Source organism: Coenobita brevimanus, chromosome 64, assembly GCF_032717465.1.
Source record: "Coenobita brevimanus isolate Jiangsu-jjx chromosome 64, ASM3271746v2, whole genome shotgun sequence".
NCBI classification, from domain to species: Eukaryota; Metazoa; Arthropoda; class Malacostraca; order Decapoda; family Coenobitidae; genus Coenobita; species Coenobita brevimanus.
Genome location: NC_137017.1, coordinates 7646694 through 7672081, shown reverse-complemented (window position 1 = coordinate 7672081; position 25388 = coordinate 7646694). Strand labels below are relative to the sequence as shown.

The window sequence follows — 25388 nt, the reverse complement described above, 5'->3', positions numbered from 1 at the left end:
ATTAAGAGGAAAATAAAAGAAAATCTATCGGAGAAGCGAAAATATATATTCCTAACTGTAGTGAAATAACCTTAAGTTTGATTTTAATTCTTTACTGCCACATCTGGGTCATTATGTTCTTCCTGTCTCCAAGCGATTTAGTTTAGCGTTGGAAAGACCTTAGAAGAAGAAGAAGAAGAAAGAGGAAGAAGAAGAAGAAGAAGAAAATGAAGAAGAAGAGGAAGAGGATGAAGAAGCAGATATAAAAGCAGAAGAAGAAGAAGAAGGAGAAAGAAAATAAATAAAAAGAACAAAGAGAAGAAATGAAAAAGGAAAAGAAAAAGTCTTGGGGCTGAAGAGCATAAAAGTCACTACTAAAAATACCGAAGGGTGATATGATGCTTGGTGGAGAAAAAAAGAAAAGAAAAATGAAGCAAAAAAACACGAGGAGAGAAAGGTCACACTAGAGAAAGAGGAATAAAACATTAGACGAGAGGGGAGATGTGGTTGGCTAAGAGAGAGAGAGAGAGAGAGAGAGAGAGAGAGAGAGAGAGAGAGAGAGCATACATAAAAGAAGACAGAGAATGAGCAAGTAGCAAATGACAGGGACTAAGAATATGGAACGAACGAACGACAGAAGTAGAAAGTCAGAGAGGAGGGAGAAAAGTAGGAATTGATAAGAGAGAAAAAATGAGAGTAAAAATGTGGAGAAGGTTAAGGAAAGTGGAGGGAAGGAGAGCAGATTTCAAGGAGAGAAAGCATAGAGAAAAAGAAAGTGAGAAATATTTAGGAAAGTTAAGAAAAATTGAGCTACACTGAGTTATGACCTTAATTTAAGATCATGATTTACTGAAGACCGTAAGTTAGTTTTTAGGTAAGAATCTTTAATTTCATAAGTTATTTTAAGACTAAAGTATGACCTTAAGACCCTAAATAAAGGTCCTAGGTTGAGACCCTAGTTAAGTTAAAGGCTTTAGTACAGATCTTAATTTAGTACCTCAGGGAAAATTACGGCCTTATTTTAAGAGTGGAAGACCTGAAGGTGAATTAGTTGTGACAAGGAAAGAAAGGAAAACAGTTTGAAAAGGACGTTGGAAATGAAATGAAAGATGAGAAGTGAAAGACGCAGAAAGAGGAGAGGAAAAGAAAAGAGCTTTGTAAACGAGAAGGAAGTAAAAAGTGAGAAAAGAGAGGAGAAGAGGTTAGAGATCAAAAGATACAAAGAAGTAGAGAGGAGGGAAGAGAAGACAAGAGATGAGATGGGTTCAGAGAAGAGGAGAGGAGAGCAGAGGAGAGGAGAAGAGAAGAGAGAGGGGAAGAGGTCAAGAGAAAAGAGAGAAGAGAAAAGGAGAAAAATGAAGAGAAGAGAGAAGACTGAGGGTCAAAGGGGGTCGGCGCCCCAGAGTGATAAAGCACAGCACCACACCTGGCCCACCTGGGTAAATGAGAGAGAGAGAGAGAGAGAGAGAGAGAGAGAGAGAGAGAGAGAGAGAGAGTAAAAGCAGGAAGTGAGATTGAATGAGGAAAGGAGAAGCAGTAAAAAGTGAAGTGGAATAGAAAGGAGGCCGAAGTAGGCCAGGAGAGATGAGAAGATGGAGGGTGAAGGAGAGGGAAAGGCAAGACGTGACGAGAGGAGCAAGGAGGCAGTAAAAGAGGGAAATGAGGTAGAAAGAAAATGTGGAAAGGAGACAGAAGGACGATAAGATAGATGAAGAGATAGAAATAGATAAGAAGAGGGAGAAGAGGAAGAAGGAAGATAAACAGGGAAGTGAGACACGAAGGGAAAGGAAGGAGAGGACATGAAGGACGATGAGCATAGGGAGAGAAAATGGAGAAGAAAGAGAAAGGTTAAGTTAGAGAGAGAGAGAGAGAGAGAGAGAGAGAGAGAGAGAGAGAGAGAGAGAGAGAGAGAGAGAGAGAGAGAGTTATTTATTGTCTCTAATCTCTCCAGCCATCTGTCTCTAAATCTCGCAATCGGTCTTTGTACGTGCTCGCACCCTATGCTTATAAGATAGATAGATAGATAGATAGATAAATAGAGAGAGAGAGAGAGAGAGAGAGAGAGAGAGAGAGAGAGAGAGAGAGAGAGAGAGAGAGAGAAATTACACAGATCTCGAAGGCATTCAATACTTGACGTTAGAATAATAATGCATAATCGCAAAAGAAAGGTCAGAATATATAGATAGCGAGATACACATGACACGAATAGATAAATATAGATAAGTAGGTAGGTGGATAGATAGGAAGGGTGGATGAGAAAGAACGAGACAGCACGAGAAGGGCAAACATAAAGATGAAAAAAAAAAAAATGAGTAAATTCGAGCAAGAGAAGAGGAACGAGAAAAAAAGAGGAGAGAAAAATGCGTGAAAATAATAAAGAGAGGAAAAGAGAAAGACAAATAATACCCGCGTCAAAACACAGCATGAAAGGGAATGACAAGTGTGAGCGACACCCCCCCCCTCCAACCAAAAATAGAAGCTTGGGTAAAATGATTTAGTACGGGTGTAAAAATGAAAAAAAAAAAAAGGGTTTGACTAGCATTTGATCTCTCTCTGTCTCTGTCTGTCTGTCTGTCTGTCTGTCTGTTGTCTGTCTGTCTGTCTGTCTGTCTGTCTCTCTCTCTCTCTCTCTCTCTCTCTCTCTCTCTCTCGATACTTTATATACCATTTCGGAACCACTTTAGTACGATGTCCCCTTTTTGTTTCATTGTAGCTACCGTAGGATGTTTTTGAGAGAGAGAGAGAGAGAGAGAGAGTAAACATGAAATTCCGATGGAGAGAGAGAGAGAGAGAGAGAGAGAGAGAGAGAGAGTAAACATGAAATTCCGATGGAGAGAGAGAGAGAGAGAGAGAGAGAGAGAGAGAGAGAGAGTAAACATGAAATTCCGATGGAGAGAGAGAGAGAGAGAGAGAGAGAGAGAGAGAGAGGTGTAAACATGAAATGCCAAATGTCACTACTATTGACTGACGGCTTTTGTTCAGACACGACGCCATCTATCGGCTGGGAGGTAAACAACATGAAGGAGGGGGAGGGGTTGGGGAGACAGAGGGAGGGAGGAAAGGGAGGCAAGGTGGGAGGGAGAGGGAGGGAGGAAACGGAGGCAAGGTGGGAGGGGGGAGAGAGGGGGGATGGGAAAAGGAAGGCAAGGTGGGAGGGGGAAAGATGGGGTTTGGAAGGTGGGAAAAGGAAGGCAAGGTGGGAGGGGGAGAGAGGGGGGTGGGGAGGAAAGGCGGTAGGGAGTGAGGGAGGAAGGGGAGGAGGGAATGAAGGGAGGATAGAGGGAGGGAACAAGGCGGGGTAGGAAGAAGGGAGGCACGGGTTGGGGTAGGGCAGGGAGATGAACGACAGTCATTACACAACTTTTCACACACACACACACACACACACACACACACACACACACACACATCACCACTTTTTCACATCTACACCTAAGCAACACCTACCCCAGCACTCCTCTACATGCATCAGGTCAGGGTTTATAACTTTCGCTCTCCTACTCATCTAAAGACATTTGTAAATAAGATTGGTGGGGAAGAGGGGGAAGGATGGCTACCAGGTCTCGTATCATTGCCCGTGTTTTTATTTTTATTGATTTTTATTGTGGTATCTAATTTCTACATCGAGATATTTGTGACTCGTTGGTTTTCATTTCACCGTAAAACCATATTATAAAGAAAATGACAATACTTGGTGACAGAATACGTTTAGAGATCTTCAAGACGTAACATTAATTATAATTCTGATTTTTCGTGTAAGTTTGATTATTTTGACCCTAAATCCTAGGCGGTATTTGCGGGGAGAAACGTAATTTGGCTCATCGAGTTAAATGTCGTGTACGTAACGTTGGATATAATGATCATCTGTTGTTTATTTATATTTATCTGGCGATGTTGAATGAGAGAGAGACGAAGGTTAGAGCTGGAATTCTTTACTCTTTCTAACGTCTCGGGCTACACAGAAAAAAAAAAAAAAACTCCCTGAAGATCGGTTCTGTGTAGCCCGAGACGTTAGAGAAAATAAAGAAATCAACCTCTTACCTGCCTCTCTCCCACCCAGCATTTCCACTCGTCGCAGTGGATCGCCTTATATTCGTCTATACAGCGCCGGTCCCATGCATACACACCAAGCCCCGTTTCTCCCTCATCGCCTTCCATCATATACCTGTCCATCTGCTCAGAGTAATGTTACGCTCACTGTTACACTGTCGGTATACTTACACTTGACGGTGAGGTGTAGGGAGTTAGAGATGGCCTTTCCCCTGGTGTTGGTAGCCTGGCAGGTGTAGTCGCCTGAGGAGTGTCGCCCTACACCTTGCAACACCAGGCTGCGGTTGGCCACGATGATGCCCAGGGACACGTTGTGGGTTAGCTCCACGCCCTGTAGGAGAGAGAGAAATGGGTGGGTTAGGCAGGAGGTGAATAGGTTAGTACATCCGCATCAGGATCATTACCTCATCGCTCTGTAGGAGATAGAAATTGGTTAGACAGATGAGTGGGTAGGTAGAAAAAGAGTCATAGGTAGACAGGAAATAGATAAATTAGGACATCATCATCATCATCATCATCATCATCATCATCATCATCATGTCCCTATTTCCCACTAATTATTGTTTAACTCACCGTAATTACCAGTTTTCACCCAGTACAGGCGTATATCAAGGTAATTGCAGCCACAAATAGACTGCTTCACTCACACCTATTCAGAACTCACTTAGCATTATGTTCAAAGCATCCAAATTCCCCCTTTGTGTATATGTATGTCCAGCATCACGCTACTAAATTATTGAAACGCATACGTTATAATATACACTGGTTTTGTCTAGGCATACATCAAAGAGCTTATATATTCAAATTATGGTTGTGGAGTGCTAGAAATGTAGTCGATTGGATTAGTTTTATTTACTGTCATTGGTTTTAACACCATCAGCCTCTTCCTCCTCCTCCTCCTCATCATCATCATCATCATCATCATCATCACCATCATCGCAGTTCAGTATCCGCGCTGCAATATACGACACATAATTCAGGAGAAATATAGATAATTCTTTAGCTTAGTTATTTTCATGGCTAAAGATACTTGCTTGTTTTATATATCCTTATTTTTTTATATTTAATTTGTTTTTCCTTTCTCGCTTCATCTTTAAAAAAAAATCCTTATTCCCCATCGGTTTCGTTCACCTCCTAGCCCTGCTTCTGTTTTATTTTGATGTAATAGGGAAGATCAAGAAACAGGAATAGGACATATTAACGGGAGGGAGGAACTAGAAACAAGAACAGGACACAGAAACAGGAGGCAGGAACTAGAAGCAGGAACAGGACATAGAAACAGGAGGCAGAAACTAGAAACAGGAGGCAGGAATAGAAACAGGAACAGAACATAGGAACCGGACATGGAAACAGGAGGCAAGAACTAGGAACAGGAACAGGACATAGAAACAGGAGGCAGGAACTAGAAACGGGAACAGGACATAGGAAACAGGAACTAGAAGCAGAAACAGGACACATCCCTCTCCCCTAAAATAAATATAACCATCATCAGAGCGAAATTGTTCGTGCATTCATTCCCTCATTCATCTCCATCAGTAGTGCAAATAATGTATACCGCCCTCAAAGACATTCATTTACACCGAGCCAGCGTGAGGTAGAATGAATATGCAAATTAACCACCACGGATCCCGCTCACTGTCCACATGCCTCGCTTTCCTGTCAGCAATCAATTTATTTCCTATTTCCTAGACTTATTTTGTTTATTTATGTGCTTAAAAGATACATGCTTGAATTGTATATATATTGAAAAAAATTACAGAAAACATGCAGGAGGATACTGATGTGTAATGTAATAATAAATCGCTAAAGAAGAGGTTTTACGAGATCTACCTAGTCACTTAAATCTTAGCCTAATTTTTATGAAGCACTGCGAAACACGCGTAACATTTAGAAACGCGTATAGCCCGAGAAAACAGAGTACGCCATAAAATATTAGACGTTTTCATTATGTTGACGTAATTCTTGTTTATGAATCCCCAGGGCAGTGAAGGAAGCGTGTAATTTAACGTAAAGTGTAAGAAAATAAGCAGAGTAATATATAAAACCGCCTGGCGAATGAAATATTGTGCAAATGAGATCCTGAGTTCGGTGGCTCTCTCTCTCTCTCTCTCTCTCTCTCTCTCTCTCTCTCTCTCTCTCTCTTTGGGGGTATAGATGTTTAGCTTAACCAGCTTATCCTTGCGGATAACCTCGTTACGAGGCAATAGTCATCCTCTTACCTGTGTTTCCTCTCTCTCTCTCTCTCTCTCTCTCATCTTATTTACATCCTCCTTCTTTTACATCTCACTCTGCATGCATACAAGTTACTTCCCTTCCTCACTCTGCCAGCATCGTAGCTCCTTTTCTGTCCACCCTATATACCTCGCTCCTTTTCTCTCTCAGTCATCTTGCTCGCTTCTCTGTTTTGTCTACTTACTCGCGCCTTTTCTTTGTTTACATATTCGCTCCAATTCTTTGTTTTCGTACTCACTTTTCTCTGTTTACATACTCGCTACTTTTCTCACTCTTACATTCTTTGTGCTTTCCTCCTCATTCTTCATAAATCATCCCTCCTTCCCTCTTATCAACTCCACATCTTCCATCGTCTCCCCACCTGTCCTTCCTCTCCCTGTTCCTTCACCTACCATCTCTCCTCCTCCTCCTCCTCCTCCTCCTCCTCCTTCTCGTCTTAATTCCTCATTACGTCCTCCCCTTCCTCTTCAGGTCAGAATATCAAAATTATCCTCATTCCACATATACCAGTACATATACAAGGTAGAATCCAGACTTGGGTAGGTAATATTAACATCACTGGGCAAGAGCGCGATAATAAGGATAATTCCCAGGTTAAAAGAAAGACACGTTTTTTTACCTTTCCACTTCACGCCCCGGCAGCTTGATTTGCCAGCGCCAGACACACACACTTGTACACTCACATGCATATACATGGATACATTCATCATACGTACGCTCATTCTCTTTGTGTGTCTGTCTGTGTTTTTCTGTCTGTGTGCCGTTGTCTCTATCGGTGTTTGTTATTGCTTGTCTGTTCATTTGTATATCTGCCTACCTATCTTTGCGTACTTGCCCAAGCGCGCGCGCACACACACACACACACACACACACACACACACACACACACACACACACACACACACACACACACACACACACACACACACACCCCAAACTAGCCGACACAGTGAAAAGCACACCCAAAAATATACACATATATAAAAAAGTTCTTTCATATTGGAATGGAAACACTGTGCCGCGATGAGAGAAGCGAATTATATATTGTGAATTTGTACATGATAGAGGGGTGTGTTATTATGTAGGTGAAATTTGAATATTATCGTCAGAAAACACTAATTGAGTTCCGGATGAAAACGGGAAATGTGGCATGTTGGAATGGTTGGGTCCCTTATGTTGTTGTTATTATTATTATTATTATTATTATTATTATTATTACTGTTATTGTTGTTTTTGTTGTTGTCATCATCATTAGTTGCTTGTGGGCGTTTATAATCATTATCATTCATCATTGTCATTATCATCATTATCATCATAACCATTATCAAATTTTGTCAATTGTCAACGCCATCATCATCATCATCATCATCATCATCATCATCATCAACATATATCCTCGTATTCAGCGCATGTAAAGTCGATGCAGCAGAGATGTGTTTGAGGTGTGGCAGTGTTTGATGTGACTGAGAGGTGCAGTGTATGATGTGGAGATTCACTGTGAACTGAGGAATTGCGATGTGGGGCAATGTGAGTTGTGGCGGCGTCAGGTGTGGCAGTGTAATCTGATCTATTGCGAAGCGTAATTGAAGTGTGACAGTGTGAGATGTGTGGGGTGTTGCGTTGCATTGGGAGGTGTGTGTGTGTGTGTGTGTGTGTGTGTGTGTGTGTGTGTGTGTGTTAGTATTATGTGTCTGTGTGTCTGTTATGTGTGTGTGTGGCTTGGCAGTGTTAGGTTTGTCAGCGTCACCTGTCACACAATTGAATTTTCCAATCGTTCTGTGCCAACCTGAGAGAGAGCAACCCCAAGTGCATCCCAGGTAACTAAAGCGAATTAAATACTCAGACGGACTTGGCTTCAGGTGTGTTTCCTTATTCTTACTATCGCTCTTATTCGATAGCTTTTCACTTTACCTGTAGGCTATGCTTCCCAGGTAGGTGAAGTAGGTAGGTCGATTATTAGTGGGATTATGATAGCATACAGGTAGTGCTTATAATTCCTGTTAACTATATATAAACAAACGGGAGCATACGCAGACACATAAATACAAAAAGAACCACACACACACACACACACACACACACACACACACACACACACACACACACACACACACACACTCATTACCGAGAGAGGATATTAGCGCCAGAAAACGAAGCTTGGGAATTTGACACTATCGCAAATGAAGGCCACAATTACAGCAGCACAACATATGCACCGAATAAAAAGCGACCCATTCCTTTATTTATGCATTATTTATATTTGATCGGTGTTGGGCTCTCGTATTTCTTTTTTATTTTATCTCTAAGCTCTCTCTTTTCTCCCTTACTCTTTCTTTATTGGTGGGTATATGGTTCTTGTATTTCTCTTTTATTTTCTCTCTAATCGCTCTCTTTTGTCTCTTACTCCCTCTTTATTGGTGGGTATATGGTTCTTCTATTTCCTTTTATGTTCTCTTTAAACCCTCTCTTTTCTCTCTTACTCCCTCTCTACGCCCTCTTTTTTTCTCTTTTACTCCCCCTCTAAACTCTCTCTTTTCTCTCTTACTCCCTCTCTGTTGGTCAGTGGTAGGTTCCCTCATTTCTCTTATTTTCTCTGTAAATTCTCTCTCTTCTCTCTTACTCCGTCTGCAAACTCTCTCTCTTCTCTCCTGCTCTCACATTGTTGGTCTGTGTCAGGTTCATTTATTTCTCTCTCCTTTTTTCTCTCCGACTCCTCTCATTTCTCTCTCACTCTCTCCATTTTGACTTTATTTATGATGGTTAGGGTTAGATCTTCTCCCTAAGCTCTCTGTTCCCCGTTATTTCTTCAGTTCTTTTTGGCATTATTTATTCTGATCATTGTCATGTTCTCTTTATTGGTTTTCTCATTACTTTCCTACATCCGTCTCAACTCTGTCTGTCTGTCTGTCTGCGTCTGTCTGTCTGTCTGTCTGTCTGGCTGGCTGGCTGGCTGGCTGGCTGTCTCTCTCTCTCTCTCTCTCAACATTTCCTCCCTCAAAACCTTTCCTCTTATTATTCCTTTCATTTCCCCTTTTATTCCTCACGCTCCCTCCCTCCCTTCCATACGTTTCCCTTCGTCCTTATAAGTTATGCCATTCTCTCTCTCTCTCTCTCTCTCTCTCTCTCTCTCTCTCTCTCTCTTTCTCGCTCTCTCTCTCTCTCAGCACCGGTATTAACATTTCCATTAATGTTATTGTGAGAGTGAGCCAGATTTTCACACAATTAGAGCGCCGTGAGGTCCTTATGACTGTGAGCATAATCAAACAGCCAATGACGCTAGTGAGAGAGAGAGAGAGAGAGAGAGAGAGAGAGAGAGAGAGAGAGAGAGAGAGAGAGAAAATCAGGAGGAAGAAAATGGCGACAGACCGACAAACACAGAAAAACATGCAGAGGAAGAGAGTTAGCATTCTCTAAATAGTACTTTTTCTGTGTTTATCCTGACGCAAGAATGTTTATACACGTTTTATATACGATGTTTATATGGTTTTGTTTGGAGTTGTTTTGTTTACTCATTTCACGGGAATATTTGCTTGTCGTTGGATCTGCTACTTAGAATAGTATAATTTCTCTCTCTCTCTCTCTCTCTCTCTCTCTCTCGTGACTAACCTCGTATTTAATGTTGATAAGATGTTAAAATATGACATTCTGGGTAGAGCAATGGCAGATTTAAGTCAGGCTAGATTTAACAAGAGTATAGATAGCAGCGAAGTTTGCGGAGATTGTGTTGTTAATGGCCAAAAGCTCGCCGCGTTTGTTGTTCCGGGGAGAACGAGGAAGATGAAAGAGGCAATAATACAAGAAACTGCCATTCAGTCACTGGTCCTTGTAAAACGCGCGCGCGCGCGCACACGCACACACACACACACACACACACACACACACACACACACACACACACACACACACACACACACACACACACACACACACACACACACACACACACACACACACACACACACACACACACACACACACACACACACTCCAGCAGCACATCATCATCGTCATCACTATTATCATCCTTATCTTTTCCACCATCATCGTCGTTATCATCATCATCATCATCATCATCACCATCTTCATCACAACAATATTCACAGATATATAGATCAGTTTCCACATCATTTTTGCGTCCCCAGCTGGCTGTACGTATCCTTTAAAACACAGCTCAGTAATATGAGTGGATGGTTAAAGTCAACGGGATACAAGTTAAGGCTTTACACAGATCGGACGTGCGAGGTCGTAATTAACCAGTTATTCACGAAAATACGGATACGACGCATGAAAAGAGGAAGGGGTTTACGGTACACGAATATAGAGTACGAAAAAGGGGAGATATATAAGAACACACACACAGAAGGAAGGATGTGAGAAATACGAATACGGAAGCCCAGAAAAGGGAGAAGGTCTAAGGAAACACGAATATTGAGGAACGAAAGCATGGAAAGGGAAAAATATCAAAACTCACGAATATAGAGGCACGGACACACGGAAAGGGGAAAGGATATTAGAAAAAAACAACATGAATATTGAAGAATGAATGAAAATGTAAGGAAGGAAAAAGGAAAGACCGGAGATATTTAAGGCTGGAAACGGTAAGGTAGAGTGGAAAGAATAGGAAAGGAAAGGAAAGGAAAGAGGTTATACGAAATGATAAGTGCGTCAGAAGGAAAGGAGCGGAAAAGGAAGAAAAGAGGTAGGGAAAGGAACGAAGATATATAATGTCAAGATAGTTAAAAGGAAAGGAAGAAAGAAATGCGATGTGTTAAGTGAATTAAAAAGGAAAGGAAAGAAAAGGAATGGATAGTAAGGGAATGGAACGAAGATGTACAGAAGACAAGAGTAAAGTTTAGATAAGGACAATCCTGTGTGGTGGAGGTGGCTGGGTGTGGTTTAGCGTCCTCAGTCTCCTTCTCAAAAATTTGCGTGTAAATCCTGCTTTATCTGCACTAACAGTTGGGACCGAGAGGCATCTGTCCGTCTCCCTGTCTGCTTACCACTTTATCGCCTGAGATATGGCCGTCTGCCCGTCAACGCTGCCGGAAGGGCTGGAAAGGGGAGGGGAGTAAGTGTGTGTGTGTGTGTGTGTGTGTGTGTGTGTGTGTGTGAGAGAGAGAGAGAGAGAGAGAGAGAGAGAGAGAGAGAGAGAGAGAGAGAGAGAGAGAGAAGTAAGAGGAGGGTAGGGGAGAGAGGTTATGTGAGAAAGAGGGAAAATAAACTGTAAAAGGTTAAAGGGTAAATGAAAATAAATTTATAGAAATAGGGAGAAATATTACGAGATCATGCAGCATTTTAACGTGATGAAGGACGGGAAGAAGAGGGGAGAAATGGAGCGTAACAGATGATAAAGAGGGGAAGGAGGCGAAAGACTGAGAGGGAGATGAAGAAGGAGATTGTTACAAGGATTAAACTGACAAAGAAAGTGAAAAAATAGACGCGATAGTTTACTGAGGCAGGTAGGAAGGAAGTGACGTGAGAGAGAGAGAGAGAGAGAGAGAGAGAGAGAGAGAGAGAGAGAGAGGAGCGATTAAGGTAATGAGAAGGTAGAGTGAAGGGGAGGAAGAGTGAGAGATCAAACGAAGGGGAAGAGTAGGATGTCATGCATGGAGATGCGAGCACATTAATTGAGGCATTAAACAAGAGAGAGAGAGAGAGAGAGAGAGAGAGAGAGAGAGAAAGAGAGAGAGAGAGGACAGAATATTTGGTTACTGTAGCAAGGTAGAAAATTTGATAACGCTCTGGTGAAAAGGAGAAACTGGACTGATGAATCCTATGAAGGAAGGAAAAAAAGAGAGGGAAGGAGGGACGAATGATGGAAAGATGGAAGGAAGGAAGGAAATAAAGAAATAAAGAAATGAGACGGAGGGATTGACGAAAGATGGGAAGATGGAAGGAAGAAGGAAGGAAGGAAGGAAGGATCAGTGGAAGGATGGAAGGAATCTGTAGCAAAATGGGAGTTTATTAAAGCTGAATGTGTGTCGTGGGTTAAGAAAAATGAAAGTTGATTTTTTAAAATGTGTAGAAAATAACATGGAATTAACAATAGTTCGAGGGCGAAACGGGAAAGAGAATCTATGAAAATAAAGTGTTAGAAAAAATGGAAGGTAAAAAGGGAGAACGTAATGTAATACGAAGGTAAAGTAGTAAAGATGAAGGGGAAAGTGTGGCGGAATATAAGAAAGACACTGTTTATTACACTTTATTAAGGAAACGAGAAAAAAAAAGTTGAAGGAAGGAAGGAGGAAGAGGGGATGAAGGTAATTACGGTGATGATAAAAGTAGGAAGAGAAGAAGGAAAAAGAAAATGAAACAGCAAAGTTGAGATAAGGTAGAAAAAATGCAGGTAAAGTAGAAAGAAATCTGAAAGAAAAAAAAAAAGAGAATGTAAGAGAAAATAAAAATAGATTGAATGTGCACCGATATCGAGACCTGTAATGTGGCGACAAATAATCTGGTAATAGCGGGAAATTACAGGAGTTTCGTTGCGTTTATGATCATTGGCTGTGGAGGTTGTACTATAATATGCAGGAATTCAGTGGTATGCGGAACAGTCACCGTCACCAGCCCAGTCATAATCGTCGTCATCATCATATATAATCAAATATAGCATACTCTTAGTCATCATCATCATCACCAAAATCATCATCGTATTTACCACCACCACAGTCACCATCATCCTCATCTTTGTAAAAAAAAGAAATTTACCGTTTACATGTAAGGGCTGTATTTCTCTCTCTCTCTCTCTCTCTCTCTTTTAAATCACAAATTGAGTCCATTATTTCATCACCACCACACCCTGTCACCACTGTTTCACCACCACCAATACGGCACCAGTCAAACTCAGACACAGCAACATAACATTATCCAGCCACAAAAAGCATAAGCATCCCTCTCGTTTTCCAATACAGATAGATAAAAGAAAATAGAGGACCGCTTTAAAGCCTTACCTGTAGGAACCATCGAAGCGTAGACACTGGCGGGTTGGCCTCGACGACACACTCAAAGTATACGTCGTCCCCCTCCTTGATGTTATCCAGGGCAAGATTGTGACCAGGCCTCAGTTCCAAACGCGGAGTGTCTGAGGATAGAGACGGCCGGGTTAGGGATGGTGGACCGTGGAAGTGGGCGCTAGAGGGTTATATTCCCAATTGGCTGTGGAAATGTCTGAGGATAGAGAGGTCAGAATGAGTGGTGATGGACAAGGGAAGTGGGCGATAGGGGATAGCATTCCCAAGTAACCATGGAGTTCAGGGCATGAGAGGATAGCACAGGTTGGGAGGGAATCCACCTGCCTGTTGTGCCGTACTGAATTCTGGTTATCGGAATTACGAGTTTTAATTTTCGGTATTAAAGGGTTACTTGTGGTGCTTTTTGAACGTCAACTTTGGTCCTGACTTTAACTTTCTTCATGTATGTTGACAGTAAACATGTAATTTCCGTATGTTGGAATAATTCATGGCACTGTGAAGTCAAGACACTGAAATTAATGGAAATAAATGTACGTGCCTACTGTTTTGAGTATTTGGAAGGTACGATACTACACACATCCATTTCGATCTCATTCCCTGCAGTATGAATCCAGGACCTGAAATTTATGTTCGTGGCGACAAGGCCGGCTAAGAGAGAGAGAGAGAGAGAGAGAGAGAGAGAGAGAGACTGCCAAAGCCGGTCGCAAGCTGCCGTAAATGGAGCTTGACGGATTTGGGTTGCGATTGTCCGGTAGAATGGAGAAAGTTGGGCAAGTTATGATTGCTGGCCCGGAGTTACGGAGTTGCCTGTGTGTGTGGTGGGGGAGATTTTTTTAGGGGGGATTTCTGGGGGGCTTGGGGGGAGGGTCTTCTGGGGGGTTTTGAGGAGGGAGGAGGAGGGTCTTTTGGGGGTAGGGGGTGGTGTTTGGATTTTGTAGGAGGGTGGAGAGAGAAGGGGTCGTTTTTGTGGTGGAGGTTTTTCTTTTTGTTTGGGGGGGGTGAGGGGAGGGAGGTGGTGGTTTAATTTTTTTAGTGGGTTGCTCATGTGTGGAGAGGAATTTTATTTTTTAAGGGGAGGACTTCGGGGGTCCCTGTCTATCTGCCTGTCTGTCTGTCGGTGTCAATCTATATGACTATTTTGAAAGGGAAACCTTTGGGGAGATCACTTCCCTTTTTTGTGCTGGGGTGGAGTATAGAATTCCCATCATTCTTATTTTTCTCTAGTAGTGTTTGGGAAGTTTGTATTTTTTTTTATTTGAGGGGAAGGGTGGAAGGGAGTCGTATCCTTTTATTTTTTTTTGGGGGGGGGAGGGCTGGGGAGGGAGAGTAGTTTGCATCATTTTTTTTTTTTTTTTTTTTTTTTTTTTTTTTTTTTGCTCAGCTGCCGACTGGCTCCGGGAACAACACAAAGAGATGCCGGGGAATTTTACTGTGCATGAAACAATCGCTGGTGGTGGAGAGAGAGGAGGGGAGGGGAGGGGAAGGGAGAGGAGAGGAGAGGAGAGGAGGGGGGAAGGGAGGGGAGAGGAAAGGAGAGGAAGGGGGGAAGGGAGAGGAGAGGAGGGGATTATGGCTTTATTTCCGGGGTTTTCATTCAGTTAGACAATGGCGGTAAATCAGCCTTACCTGCTACTTTGTAAAAATTGAATTATTCATTTTTCAAAAGTGTGTATAGAAGCCGAGGAAACATTAATCACAAAATTACGAGGACGTTTTATGTTCTCTGGCTGTCATTAGATTCACCGTAGCTGCTTAGGAAAAGACTCTTGTTTGTTTTCATTTGATAAAGATCCGTAACTCATCCCAGTTTGCTTGGGCAGGTGAAGTCAGACTGGAGGATAAATGTGACTAGTAACCAAGGAGACTCATAATTCCAGTTTACTTGATGGCTATGTGTACTCAGACTGGAGGCTACGTATGACTAGTAACTAAGGAGACTCATGCCTACCTTACAGTAAAGTTATATTGAATTACAAGCATACACACTTCAGAATTTGGGTTGCAGGAATGGACCAGTTTCGTCAGATAGAGACAAACGGACTACGGTAGAGAAGTTTAATAAAAGCTAACATTGTTGTTTTCTTGATCTCAGGAGACCCCACCCCCTCGTAGTGAAGGGGCTAATGAAAGCAATATCTATCCACTTCTGTTTCATAAGTCCTTCCTAATCTGAATCCTTTTTTTTTTTTTTTTTTTTTTACGATGGCTAAAGTAAAGTTAAAAAGATTTCCTCGGACTGAAAGAAAAAAAATTGTTTGGAAGTTGAGGAACCATTAATTGCAATCATGGGAGACCAAACTATTTTTTTTTTTTTTTTTTTTTTTAATGAATCACCGTCCCTTTTTTTTGTATACATTTTTCTTCTCATGTCCTTGATTCGCCCTGACAGCGGCCGTGTGTCCTTGAGAATAATTGACGTGCGTTGCCGGCCGCTGTTTTCCGGTTATTTTTACCGTCCCTCACTTTGTTGTTGTTGCGGCTAAATGACCGGAATTACCCGGATAATCACTGAAGCGCAAATCGTAATAGAATTTAGTGCGGGGTCATGAACGGGAGGTAATTATGTTGTGTTGCTCCGCTTCGATCACGACAAAAAAGATGAAAAGACAAAAAAGATAGGAGTGAAAACAAAATAGGTGGGGGAGTAAATTAACAAACGGGGCAATTCTCCGTTTCACTAAATCCCTCTCGATCTTAATGAGGTAATATTAGTTCATTAAAAAGACAATTAATATGCCTGTATTAGAAACTCGGATCCCCAGGCATTTTAATGAGGAATAATCACAGCCAATTACTGGAACCTTCATTTGCTCTCAAACTTATATTATTACGGGAAGTTATCAGTGGCGCTGAGGCTCAAGGGAGGGACCAGTATATACAAGTTTCTGAAGCTGTGTCTGTTTATCTATCTATCTGTAATTGTGTGTGTGTGTGTGTGTGTGTGTGTGTGTGTGTGTGTGTGTGTGTGTGTGAAGGCATAATGGTACCAACAGTGCCATATAAATGCGAGGTGAGGGTCTTTGAATACCAGATGCTGAAAAGTGGTGTAAGTGAAGGAACGAAGCCCTTAAGGTGTACAAGGGAGGTGAGGTGGTAAGATAGGATGTTCAAGGGAAGTGTGAAAGAAGACACAGTATGATGGAGAGGGCAGACCAGTGTGTATGAATTGATATATCCATAGTAAGGGAATCAGAGACTAGAGATTGGTAGGTATATGCAGATAGGAAATAGGCAAAGTGAGAGGAAGGGATAGGCCAGTGAGAAGGTGGAAGGATAGTGTAGGAGACATTTTGGGCATCCAGGAGAGGGTGAGATGTGTAATGAATAGAGGAAATTGGAATGAAGTGTATGGGGGAAGGTAAGTTGTTAGTGATAAGCTGTTAGTGATAATAAATTTCCCTTGCAGATAAGAACATGCGACAGATGAGAGACTGAAGGTGATTGGACGAAGTTGTTTTCTCTAAATGGGGTAAAAATGAAGTTTGTATAAATATGTACAAGTATATATTTGTACCGCAGGACGTGATGCATATTTGTGTGGGTTCATAAAATATGCATTCATACAACATGCAAATGAAATTGGATTAGGTGAGAGCGCATAATCAAGTTCACAGATCAATACAGTTAATTATATCACTAAATAATCACACACACACACACACACACACACACACACACACACACACACACACACACACACACACACACACACACACACACACACACACACACACACACACACACACACACACACACACACACACACACACACACCGAAGGTCACCGGTAGTGTCATGACCAACTTTCCAACCATTACCCCCCTCATCCCCCCCTCCCCCCACCCCCACCCACCACTTTGTTCCCATCACTCTCCAACCCTCCCTCCTTTTTTTCCACTCTCTCTCCCTATCCATCTCTCTCTCTCTTTCTCTCTCTCTCTCTCTCTCTCTCTCTCTCTCGTTTCTGGGATTAGCAGTAGACCTCTCACAAATCCCATCCCGCTGTCGATAATCCGCTTCTCAACCCGAGCGATAATATCTGATAGTGAACGAGAGTTAATAGAAAATACAGCACAAAATCAATGGCTCCCTTACAGGATGTCATTGGCTATCGACTCATTCCAGATATCAATGTAAGTTATGTATTGGGATTTTAAGTTCTGCTGACTCGTGCAAGGCTTGTTTATTGGCGTTGAGTAAGGAGTCTCTTTCTCTCTCTCTCTCTCTCATTTTATTTCCTCCCTCCTTTTATACCCCTATATAGGATACCAGTTCCCACACCGTCCCACCCCCATAATCTACCAATCCACCCTAATCTCTCCACCTTTCCACCTTTCTTTCTCCACCTTTCCACCCATGCACCCTCCACCCAACACTCACACTGCACATTTAGTTTCACGATGTCCTCTACTACGGCTGTGGGCAGGTCCGGGTTCGTGGCTCGACATGACAGCACCGCCCCGTGTTGGTGTCTGTTGGGGCTCAGGTGAAGGGAAGACCGGCTCACGTTGCCCTCCATCATTACCTGTAGAAGTAAATTGAGAGATTTTCTAGGAGGGAGAGACTTAAGATTGTTAGGGACCTTGGCCTGAGCTTGAGATGTTGAACTGAATCTTTGAAGGGAGACAAGAAGAGCATGATGGTGGGGGGCTGGGGAGAGGAAAGGAAGATGGAGGAGGTAAGGAGATAGGGAGGGAGTTAATGGGAAGGCAGTGGGAGGGAGAAAGGTAGAAAGGAGGGGAGGGATCGTGGGGAGATGTGGGTGAATGAGAATGAGGTTTGTGGGGCGACATGTGGTTGGGCTCAGGTGTAGGGAAGAGACTGGCTTAAATTGCACTTTATCGTCACCTGTAGAAGGGAGGAAGATGTTTTGGGGATTGATGAGTAATAGGAGGAGGGAGAGAGAGAGAGAGAGAGAGAGAGAGTGAGAGAGAGAGAGAGAGAGAGAGAGAGAGAGAGAGAGAGAGAGAGAAAGAGGTTAAGATACAAAGGAAGGGACGGGGGTAAAGGGAACATTTTGGAGAGGAGAAAGACTGTGGGAGAAGGAGGGAAAGGAAGAAATTAAGAATGTAGGTAGGGTGTGCGTGTGATGAGGTTGACAGTGTGTGTGTGTGTGTGTGTGTGTGTGTGTGTGTGTGTGTGTGTGTGTGTGTGGATAGCTCGAGTAAGGAAAGATCGAAGAGAAAGAGGAGGGACAGGAAGAAGGAAAAATGGAGGGAGAGGGCAAATGAAGAGGGGAGTTTGGAGAGAAAGTGAAAGAAGGGAGGGAGGGAGGGAGGAAGAGGAGCAGTATTGGAGGGAGGGATCGAAGGAGGGAAGGAGGGGTGGAGGGAGGGAGGTGTATAAAATATGGGCGTGTCAGGAGGTGTTCATTCGTAGTCGGAGCCCGTTCACGTTACTCTCCTTCATCATCTGCCAGGACGGGGGGAGGGGAGAAGGGAAGGAGGGAGAGGGAATCATGGGAAGAGGGGAGGAAGGGAGGGGGAAGGGTAGGAGATGAGAGGAAGAGGAAGGGGACGGGCTTGGGAGAGAGGATGAGGGGAAAAGAGGAGGTGAGAGAAAGCGGCTGGGGGAGGTCAGGGGAGAAGGGATGATAGGAAGGGGGAGGGGTTAGTGGGAGGTCTGAGGAGGGGAGGAGGTGGAGGGCAGAGCAGGAAGGGAAGGGGAAGGGGGAGAGCAGGGGAAGGGAGAACGGAGGGCGACAGAAGAGGGAAGTGGTGAGACGAGTGGAGGAGTGGGAGAGAATGGAGATAGGTGGAGACTGAAGGAATAAGGTGAAATGGAGAGAGAGAGAGAGAGAGAGAGAGAGAGAGAGAGAGAGAGAGAGAGGGAGAGAGAAGGGAGAAAGGGGGAGATGAGGAGCCGGGGGAGGGCGAGGGAGAACGGGAGGAGAAAGGAGGGGGAGAGAGAAAAGGGAGTGGTGGGAGATGAGGAACCGAAGGGGAGGAGCACAGGAGAAAACGGAGGTTAAAGATAGTGAAGGGAGGTGGGGAGAGGAGGAGGGAAGTTGGGAGGGGAAGTTGGGAAGAGAGGGAGGGTGAAGGAAGCTTGGGGGAGGAGAGGGAGGAGGAGAGATAAAAGAAAATAATATGGGGAGAGAAAATACAATTCTTAGTAACAGAAACAGAAGAAGGATGAACATGAACAGATAGGAAAAAGTGTAGTGGGAAAAGAAGAAGAAATAGGGCAAAGGAAAAAAATTAAGATATATAAATAAAAAGAAATGAATAGAGGAAACTGGAAGAAGGAGGAGAAAAGGCGCATAAAGGAGGAAAATATGAATAACAGAAAGAGGAAATGAAAGCATGAAATAAGGAAATTAAAAAAAAGCTAGGGAATTAAAACTGGAAATAGGCAGATTTTGGAGAGGGGAAAAAAAAGGGCGAGGGGAAAATTGGCAAGAGAAAGGAAGTGATAGGTAAGGCAGAAGACTCATTTTCCCCTCATTATCACCTACTATGGGGAGGAAATGGGGCTTGAGATGAGGTGGGGAGGGAGGGAAACAGAGGAGATGGAGGGAGGTGGGATGGGGACAAGAGGAGGCGGAAGGGAGGTTATGGGAAGGTGTCAGTGTGTGTGTGTGTGTGTGTGTGTGTGAGAGAGAGAGAGAGAGAGAGAGAGAGAGAGAGAGAGAGAGAGAGAGAGAGAAAAGAAAATGAATTGGGGAAGGGAAGGCATAACAGGAGGGAGAATGATGGAGAGGCAAAGTTTGGAGAGGGAGAAGTGGAGGTATGAGATGGCGGAGGAGGAGGAGGAGGAGGAGGAGGAGGAGGGAGAAGAGGAAGAGGAGGAGGAGGAGGAGGAGGACAAAAAGAGGGAAAAAGGGGTGGAGGAAGAGAGAGGAAAGATGACAGGTAAAGAAAATTAAACAGAAGCAGGAGAAGTGTGGGAAGTACAGTCCTTGGTGTAACAGGAGAGAGGGAAAAAAGAGAGAAAAAATAGAGAAAAGGGAATAAGACAAAAAGTGATTAAAAGAACGCGAGGTAAAAATGCTGAAGAAAAGAAAATCAAAGAGAGAAGGGTAAGCCAATATTAAGGGGGTGGATCAACGGAGAGAGGGTCGTAAGGAAGCAAGGAAATTAGATAAATGAATGAAATGGTCTTAAAGATCTAAGAGAGAGAGAGAGAGAGAGAGAGAGAGAGAGAGAGAGAGAGAGAGAGAGAGAGAGAGAGAGAGAGAGAGAGAGAGAGAGAGAGAGAGAGAGAGAGATTGTTAACCGGATACCGATATGAAAAGGGATGAAGGAAGACTGGAGTAAAGAAGAGCAGGGGAAAGGTGGGGATGAAAGAGAGGATATAGACGTGAATGAAAGAGAGGCAAGGAAAGATGAAAAGCCAAAAAAGAAAGGGGCAAGATAATGTGAAAGACTTGAAAGGATGGCGAGAAATAAGTAAGAAAGGAGGGATGACAGACAGGAGATAAGAGGAGTAGGAGATAGGAAAAGAGAGATGAAAGGCGTAAGAGAGGCAAAAAAAGTTAAGCAGAGGAAGAAGAGTTTAGATGACAGGAAAGTAATAACCACAGAGAGAGAGAGAGAGAGAGAGAGAGAGAGAGAGAGAGAGAGAGAGAGAGAGAGAGAGAGAGAGAGAGAGAGAGAGGAATTACGAAAAGGTAAGGAATTGAACATACAAAGGAAGGGAACTTAGGAGGTTAAGGAAAGAAGGAACGGAAAAGAGACAGAAAATGATGGACAGAGACAGGGAAAGGCAAAATTATCATCATTAAAACTCTCCTTAGAAAAGAGTAATAGAAGAAAAATCACCATAGTGGCAAAGTGTTTACAGTGGGATGCAATCTGTGTTGAGTTTATCTTCATGTATATTTTAGCCATTCAATTCTAAGCCTTGTCACTTCCCTCTCTCGCCTGTTTATTTTGCTTCCCAGTGGTTCGTGTCTCGCTTTTTAACACATTCTTTTACCTTATCCGTTTTCTTGGCCTTCCACATCTTATTTTCTTTACTACATACAAATCTTTTACTGCTTCCATCATTGTAATCCTTTCCATTCTGTTTTTGTATTAACCCCGCTGTCAAACACTGGTCAACTCATCAAACTTTTTATCCATCTTCTGAGGCTTGCACACCTCTCCCAGTTTCCCTACTCACAAAAACTTTACCCTTTCCGTCACAATACTCATATCCATCCTCTCCCTTTCACCCTTCCATCTAAGCGCAGGGGGTTTCTCTGCTATCCCCCTCCTCTACTCCATCTCGCTTTTTTACATACTCGGTTATCCATCCATCCATCTTGTACTATCCTCGCCACCTAAACCTTACCTTTTCCACCACTATAATCATATCCATCCTCTCCTTCTCACCCTGCCATCTAAGCTCATAGGCCTATACTCTTCCACCCTTCTCCCCTGCTCCACATAACTCAAGTGGATGTCAATAATCTTATCCTATCCACTCCCACTACGGCAATATTCCACCAGAGTCTCATTTCCATTACTCTTGCAGCTTCTCATACCTACTCCATCAATACCTGTCTCGCGTTTAACTAGACTACCACTACTACTACCACAACCACACAGTCACTACTACGTCACAACCACACAGTCACTACTACGCCACAACCACATCACCACCACTACTACCACAACTACACTGGCACCACTACTTCCACAACTACACTACCACCTTTACTACCATTACCACATATCACCACTGCTACCACAACTACATTACCATCACTACTGCCACAACTACACTACCACCACTACTATCACAACTACACTACTACAACCACATACCACCACTACTACCACAGCAACACCACCACCACTACTACCACAACTACACAGCCACGCTAATTTAACCCTCTTATGGTTAGGGAAAGTCTAGTAGTGTGTTCCAACTTACTTCAGACGATTATATTCAACTGAGCGAGTGTGAGAGCCAAGGAGTGTTTATTCTGTCATGATAAACCCCTCTCATGCACGGTGAAAGTCTAGTATTGTCCCAGCTTACGCCTGATGATTTTGTTCAGCTAAGAGTGAGTTACAGGAGCCTAAGAATGTCACTCAGGGTACAAACACATCCCTTTGTAATCTCCTTCATTGTACCTTCACTGTTGTCCCTTTTCCTTAACTTGGCCCCGAGATTCATTCCCTTGCAGCTTATTCCATGCAACGAAGGGCAGATGATACTATGGCTTTACATCCTCCCCATAGCACTTCTTTGTGACTAACACCATTTTTGTATTACTGGTATTAGTTTCTTGTTACAACTCAGTATTCACGATGGAGAGTTGGCAATTTTAGACCAAGTTAGAGTTTAAAAGGTATAGATTCCTTTTGCAAATCTTTACAGAAACAGTCTCCTCTCTTTCTTCCTCAGTTTTGCTTTCCTTTACCGTTGTACATTTTCCCTTCTCCTCTCACTCTCTGCACCGGAACACGTAAAATCCTCAACTGGTTTATTTAAAGTCTTTCTCCCTTTAATAGGGCATTTCATTTCGAGTTACCTTATCTTTTCAGTATTATTCAGCGTACACTTTATCTACATTCACTGTCAGACATAACTACGAGAGAGAGAGAGAGAGAGAGAGAGAGAGAGAGAGAGAGAGAGAGAGAGAGAGAGAGAGAGAGAGAAACACAATGGCATAACTTACAAGGACGAAGGGAAACGTATGGAAGGGAGGGAAGTAGGGTGAGAAATAAAAGGGGAAATGAAAGGAATAATAAGAGGAAGGGTGTGAGGGAGGAAATGTGTGTGTGTGTGTGTGTGTGTGTGTGTGTGTGTGTGTGTGTGTGTGTGTGAGAGAGAGAGAGAGAGAGAGAGAGAGAGAGAGGGAACCCAATGTTTGGTTAAGCTGTTGAAGAAAGTCCATTTAAGTCGTCTTTATTTGAATGTCCCTTTGCTAAGATTATTTTTTTTTATTTAATTATCGCAATTTATATTTATTGTTGCGATATCCATTCTTTTTTTATTTATGCGCTACCCGTTGGTTCTTTTATTCTTGCGATATCCACTAATCCCATTGTACACATCTTACCTATTTTCTTACCAGTGTCACAGATATATATTAATTCGTAGACACATCTCATAGTGGCAGGATCAGATGGAGGAGCCTAATCTTTAAATTAATTACTTAAATATATCATTAAGTATATCATTACCGCCAGTCCTTCGGTGCTCTGATTAGTGTTTATAACGTAGGGCAAATCTCTCACAGTGAAGGGAGTTTAAAGCATGATCTGGGAAATAATAAAGCTAGTTTTTTTCCCCAGCCTCTTAATCTTGTTACCTGCAGACGATTTTACTCAGTTTAGGGGAAAGAAACTTGAGAGAAAAAGGAAAAAAGTGTAAAGGAATATATAGGTATTGTAGTGGTTGGTCTCACTGTTGTTAATGTAAAAAGAGTAATATATTTTCTTTAAAGTGGGATAATAAGGAGAGGGGAATCTGGTGGAGAAGCACGAGTCAGCCATGTCCCTTCTCATGAATAATAGGTTGGTGGCTTGTGAAGGGTCGGTCAGAGAGAGAGAGAGAGAGAGAGAGAGAGAGAGAGAGAGAGAGAAGAGAGAGAGAAGGAGAGAGAGCAGGAATCAGACTGAACATGATAGTCGACATAAACTGAGAAACAGACAGGACGAAACATAAACACACACATACACAGTCGACAGGACAAAACACACACACACACACACACACACACACACACACACACACACACACACACACACACACACACACACACACACACACACACACACACACACACACACACACACACACACACACACACACACACACACACACACACACCTGAAGATTAAATTAGAACAGAAAAGCGTAAAAACTTCCCACCTGGTCATGGGCAGGTGTCATGAGGAGGCCGTCCATCCACCACGATAGGGCGGCTGAAGGACGTGACCCGGACGCCTGGCATACTAAGGTGTAGTTACCTCCCTCCGCCAGTGGGGATAGAGTGCCCGTGATTTGTACCTCCAGGGGCGGGACTGAAAAAGAGAGAAAGAGGAGGTGGGGAGGAATTAGCGATAGAGTGAAGGGTATAATCCGTTCGTTTTCACCCAGCGGGACTAGGTCAGGCAGGAAATTTAGTGGTAGAGTTTGTGGTATATTTATTTTGTCTTCTTTCGTGAAATTTCTTGAGTTCTGCTTATGAAGTAGGACTAAGTGGTGGTTGCATGATATTCGATGAGTCCTAGCTCTGAAGTTGAAATACATCTCCTTGGTTACTATTTAAATTAGCCTTCAGATCGACAACCAATGGCCATCAACCAAGCTGATAGGGTTCCGGGTCTTTACCGCAAGTGAACAGACAGAAAAGAGTAAAAATAAAATTTGCTGCCAAGCTGGGCGTACAGATGTCAGTCACTGTTCTACATGTGTGGGGTTAGGCTGGCATGGCTTTTTTTTTATTCTTTCCAACAAGGAGAGTATGTTTTCGCCCCTGTTTGTTTGTTTGTTAGTCTGTTAACAGGATTATTCAAAAACTAAACGAGAGGTTTGGAACAAATTTGGTGGGTAGATAACCCATGTCCCAGGGAGCAATTTTAGGACCAATCCGGATCGCATTACAGATTCTGGATCAGGAAAACATATTTCGTGAAACCCTAATCAGTGATGAGAAAACCTAACCCATTATGAAGAGTGGTTGGGATATTACGTTGCCCTTGTCGGAGATGTCGGAGAAATGCGCTCCACTGAGTGACCCTTTAGTTTTTGTTTTTTTTCATTAATCTTTTACGCAGCTTCGAGGTAGGTTACTCGAGATTAGAGCTTTCAAGGACGGGACTAACACTGGGGAGAGGAAAATTACCGGGGAAATTAGACGTCCAGTCAGGGAGTCAGTATTGTCCATTTTATCTGACATATTTACTGAAAAGTATTCAAACTGTAACAAAAGTTTTAACAAGACTGACGTGGACGGTTCGACATTTACGTGATGTATTCAGCACAACAGCGCTGTATCAACGCAAACCTTGTCACTAAACAGCGAAACTCGTATAACTTAACAAGAAAACCTTTCATCTTATTCACACACGTTAACTTTAGAAGAAAATCGCTGCATTTTTTATAATCGTGTTGTTCCCATGACTTTTTTTTTTTTTTTTTTCGTTTTAAATCTTTGACTAAGTATCTTTGACTAAGCTAGTCCTGAGTGAACTGCGAACCTAAGTAGTTCTGG

The 25388-nt window shown here is 42.9% G+C and overlaps 1 protein-coding gene across 1 annotated transcript in view; it reads right to left on the bottom strand.

Moving 5' to 3' along the window:
- The window catches only part of LOC145404634 (protein turtle-like), a 475758-nt gene that overhangs the window by 15530 nt on the left and 434840 nt on the right, over window positions 1-25388 (bottom strand). The window contains exons 6-9 of the mRNA XM_080276156.1: window positions 24044-24195; window positions 17612-17756; window positions 13212-13342; window positions 4201-4360 (exon numbers count right to left, since the gene is read on the bottom strand). Coding sequence (XP_080132282.1) covers window positions 4201-4360; window positions 13212-13342; window positions 17612-17756; window positions 24044-24195 — 588 coding nt within the window. The remainder of the gene's footprint in view (window positions 1-4200; window positions 4361-13211; window positions 13343-17611; window positions 17757-24043; window positions 24196-25388) is intronic.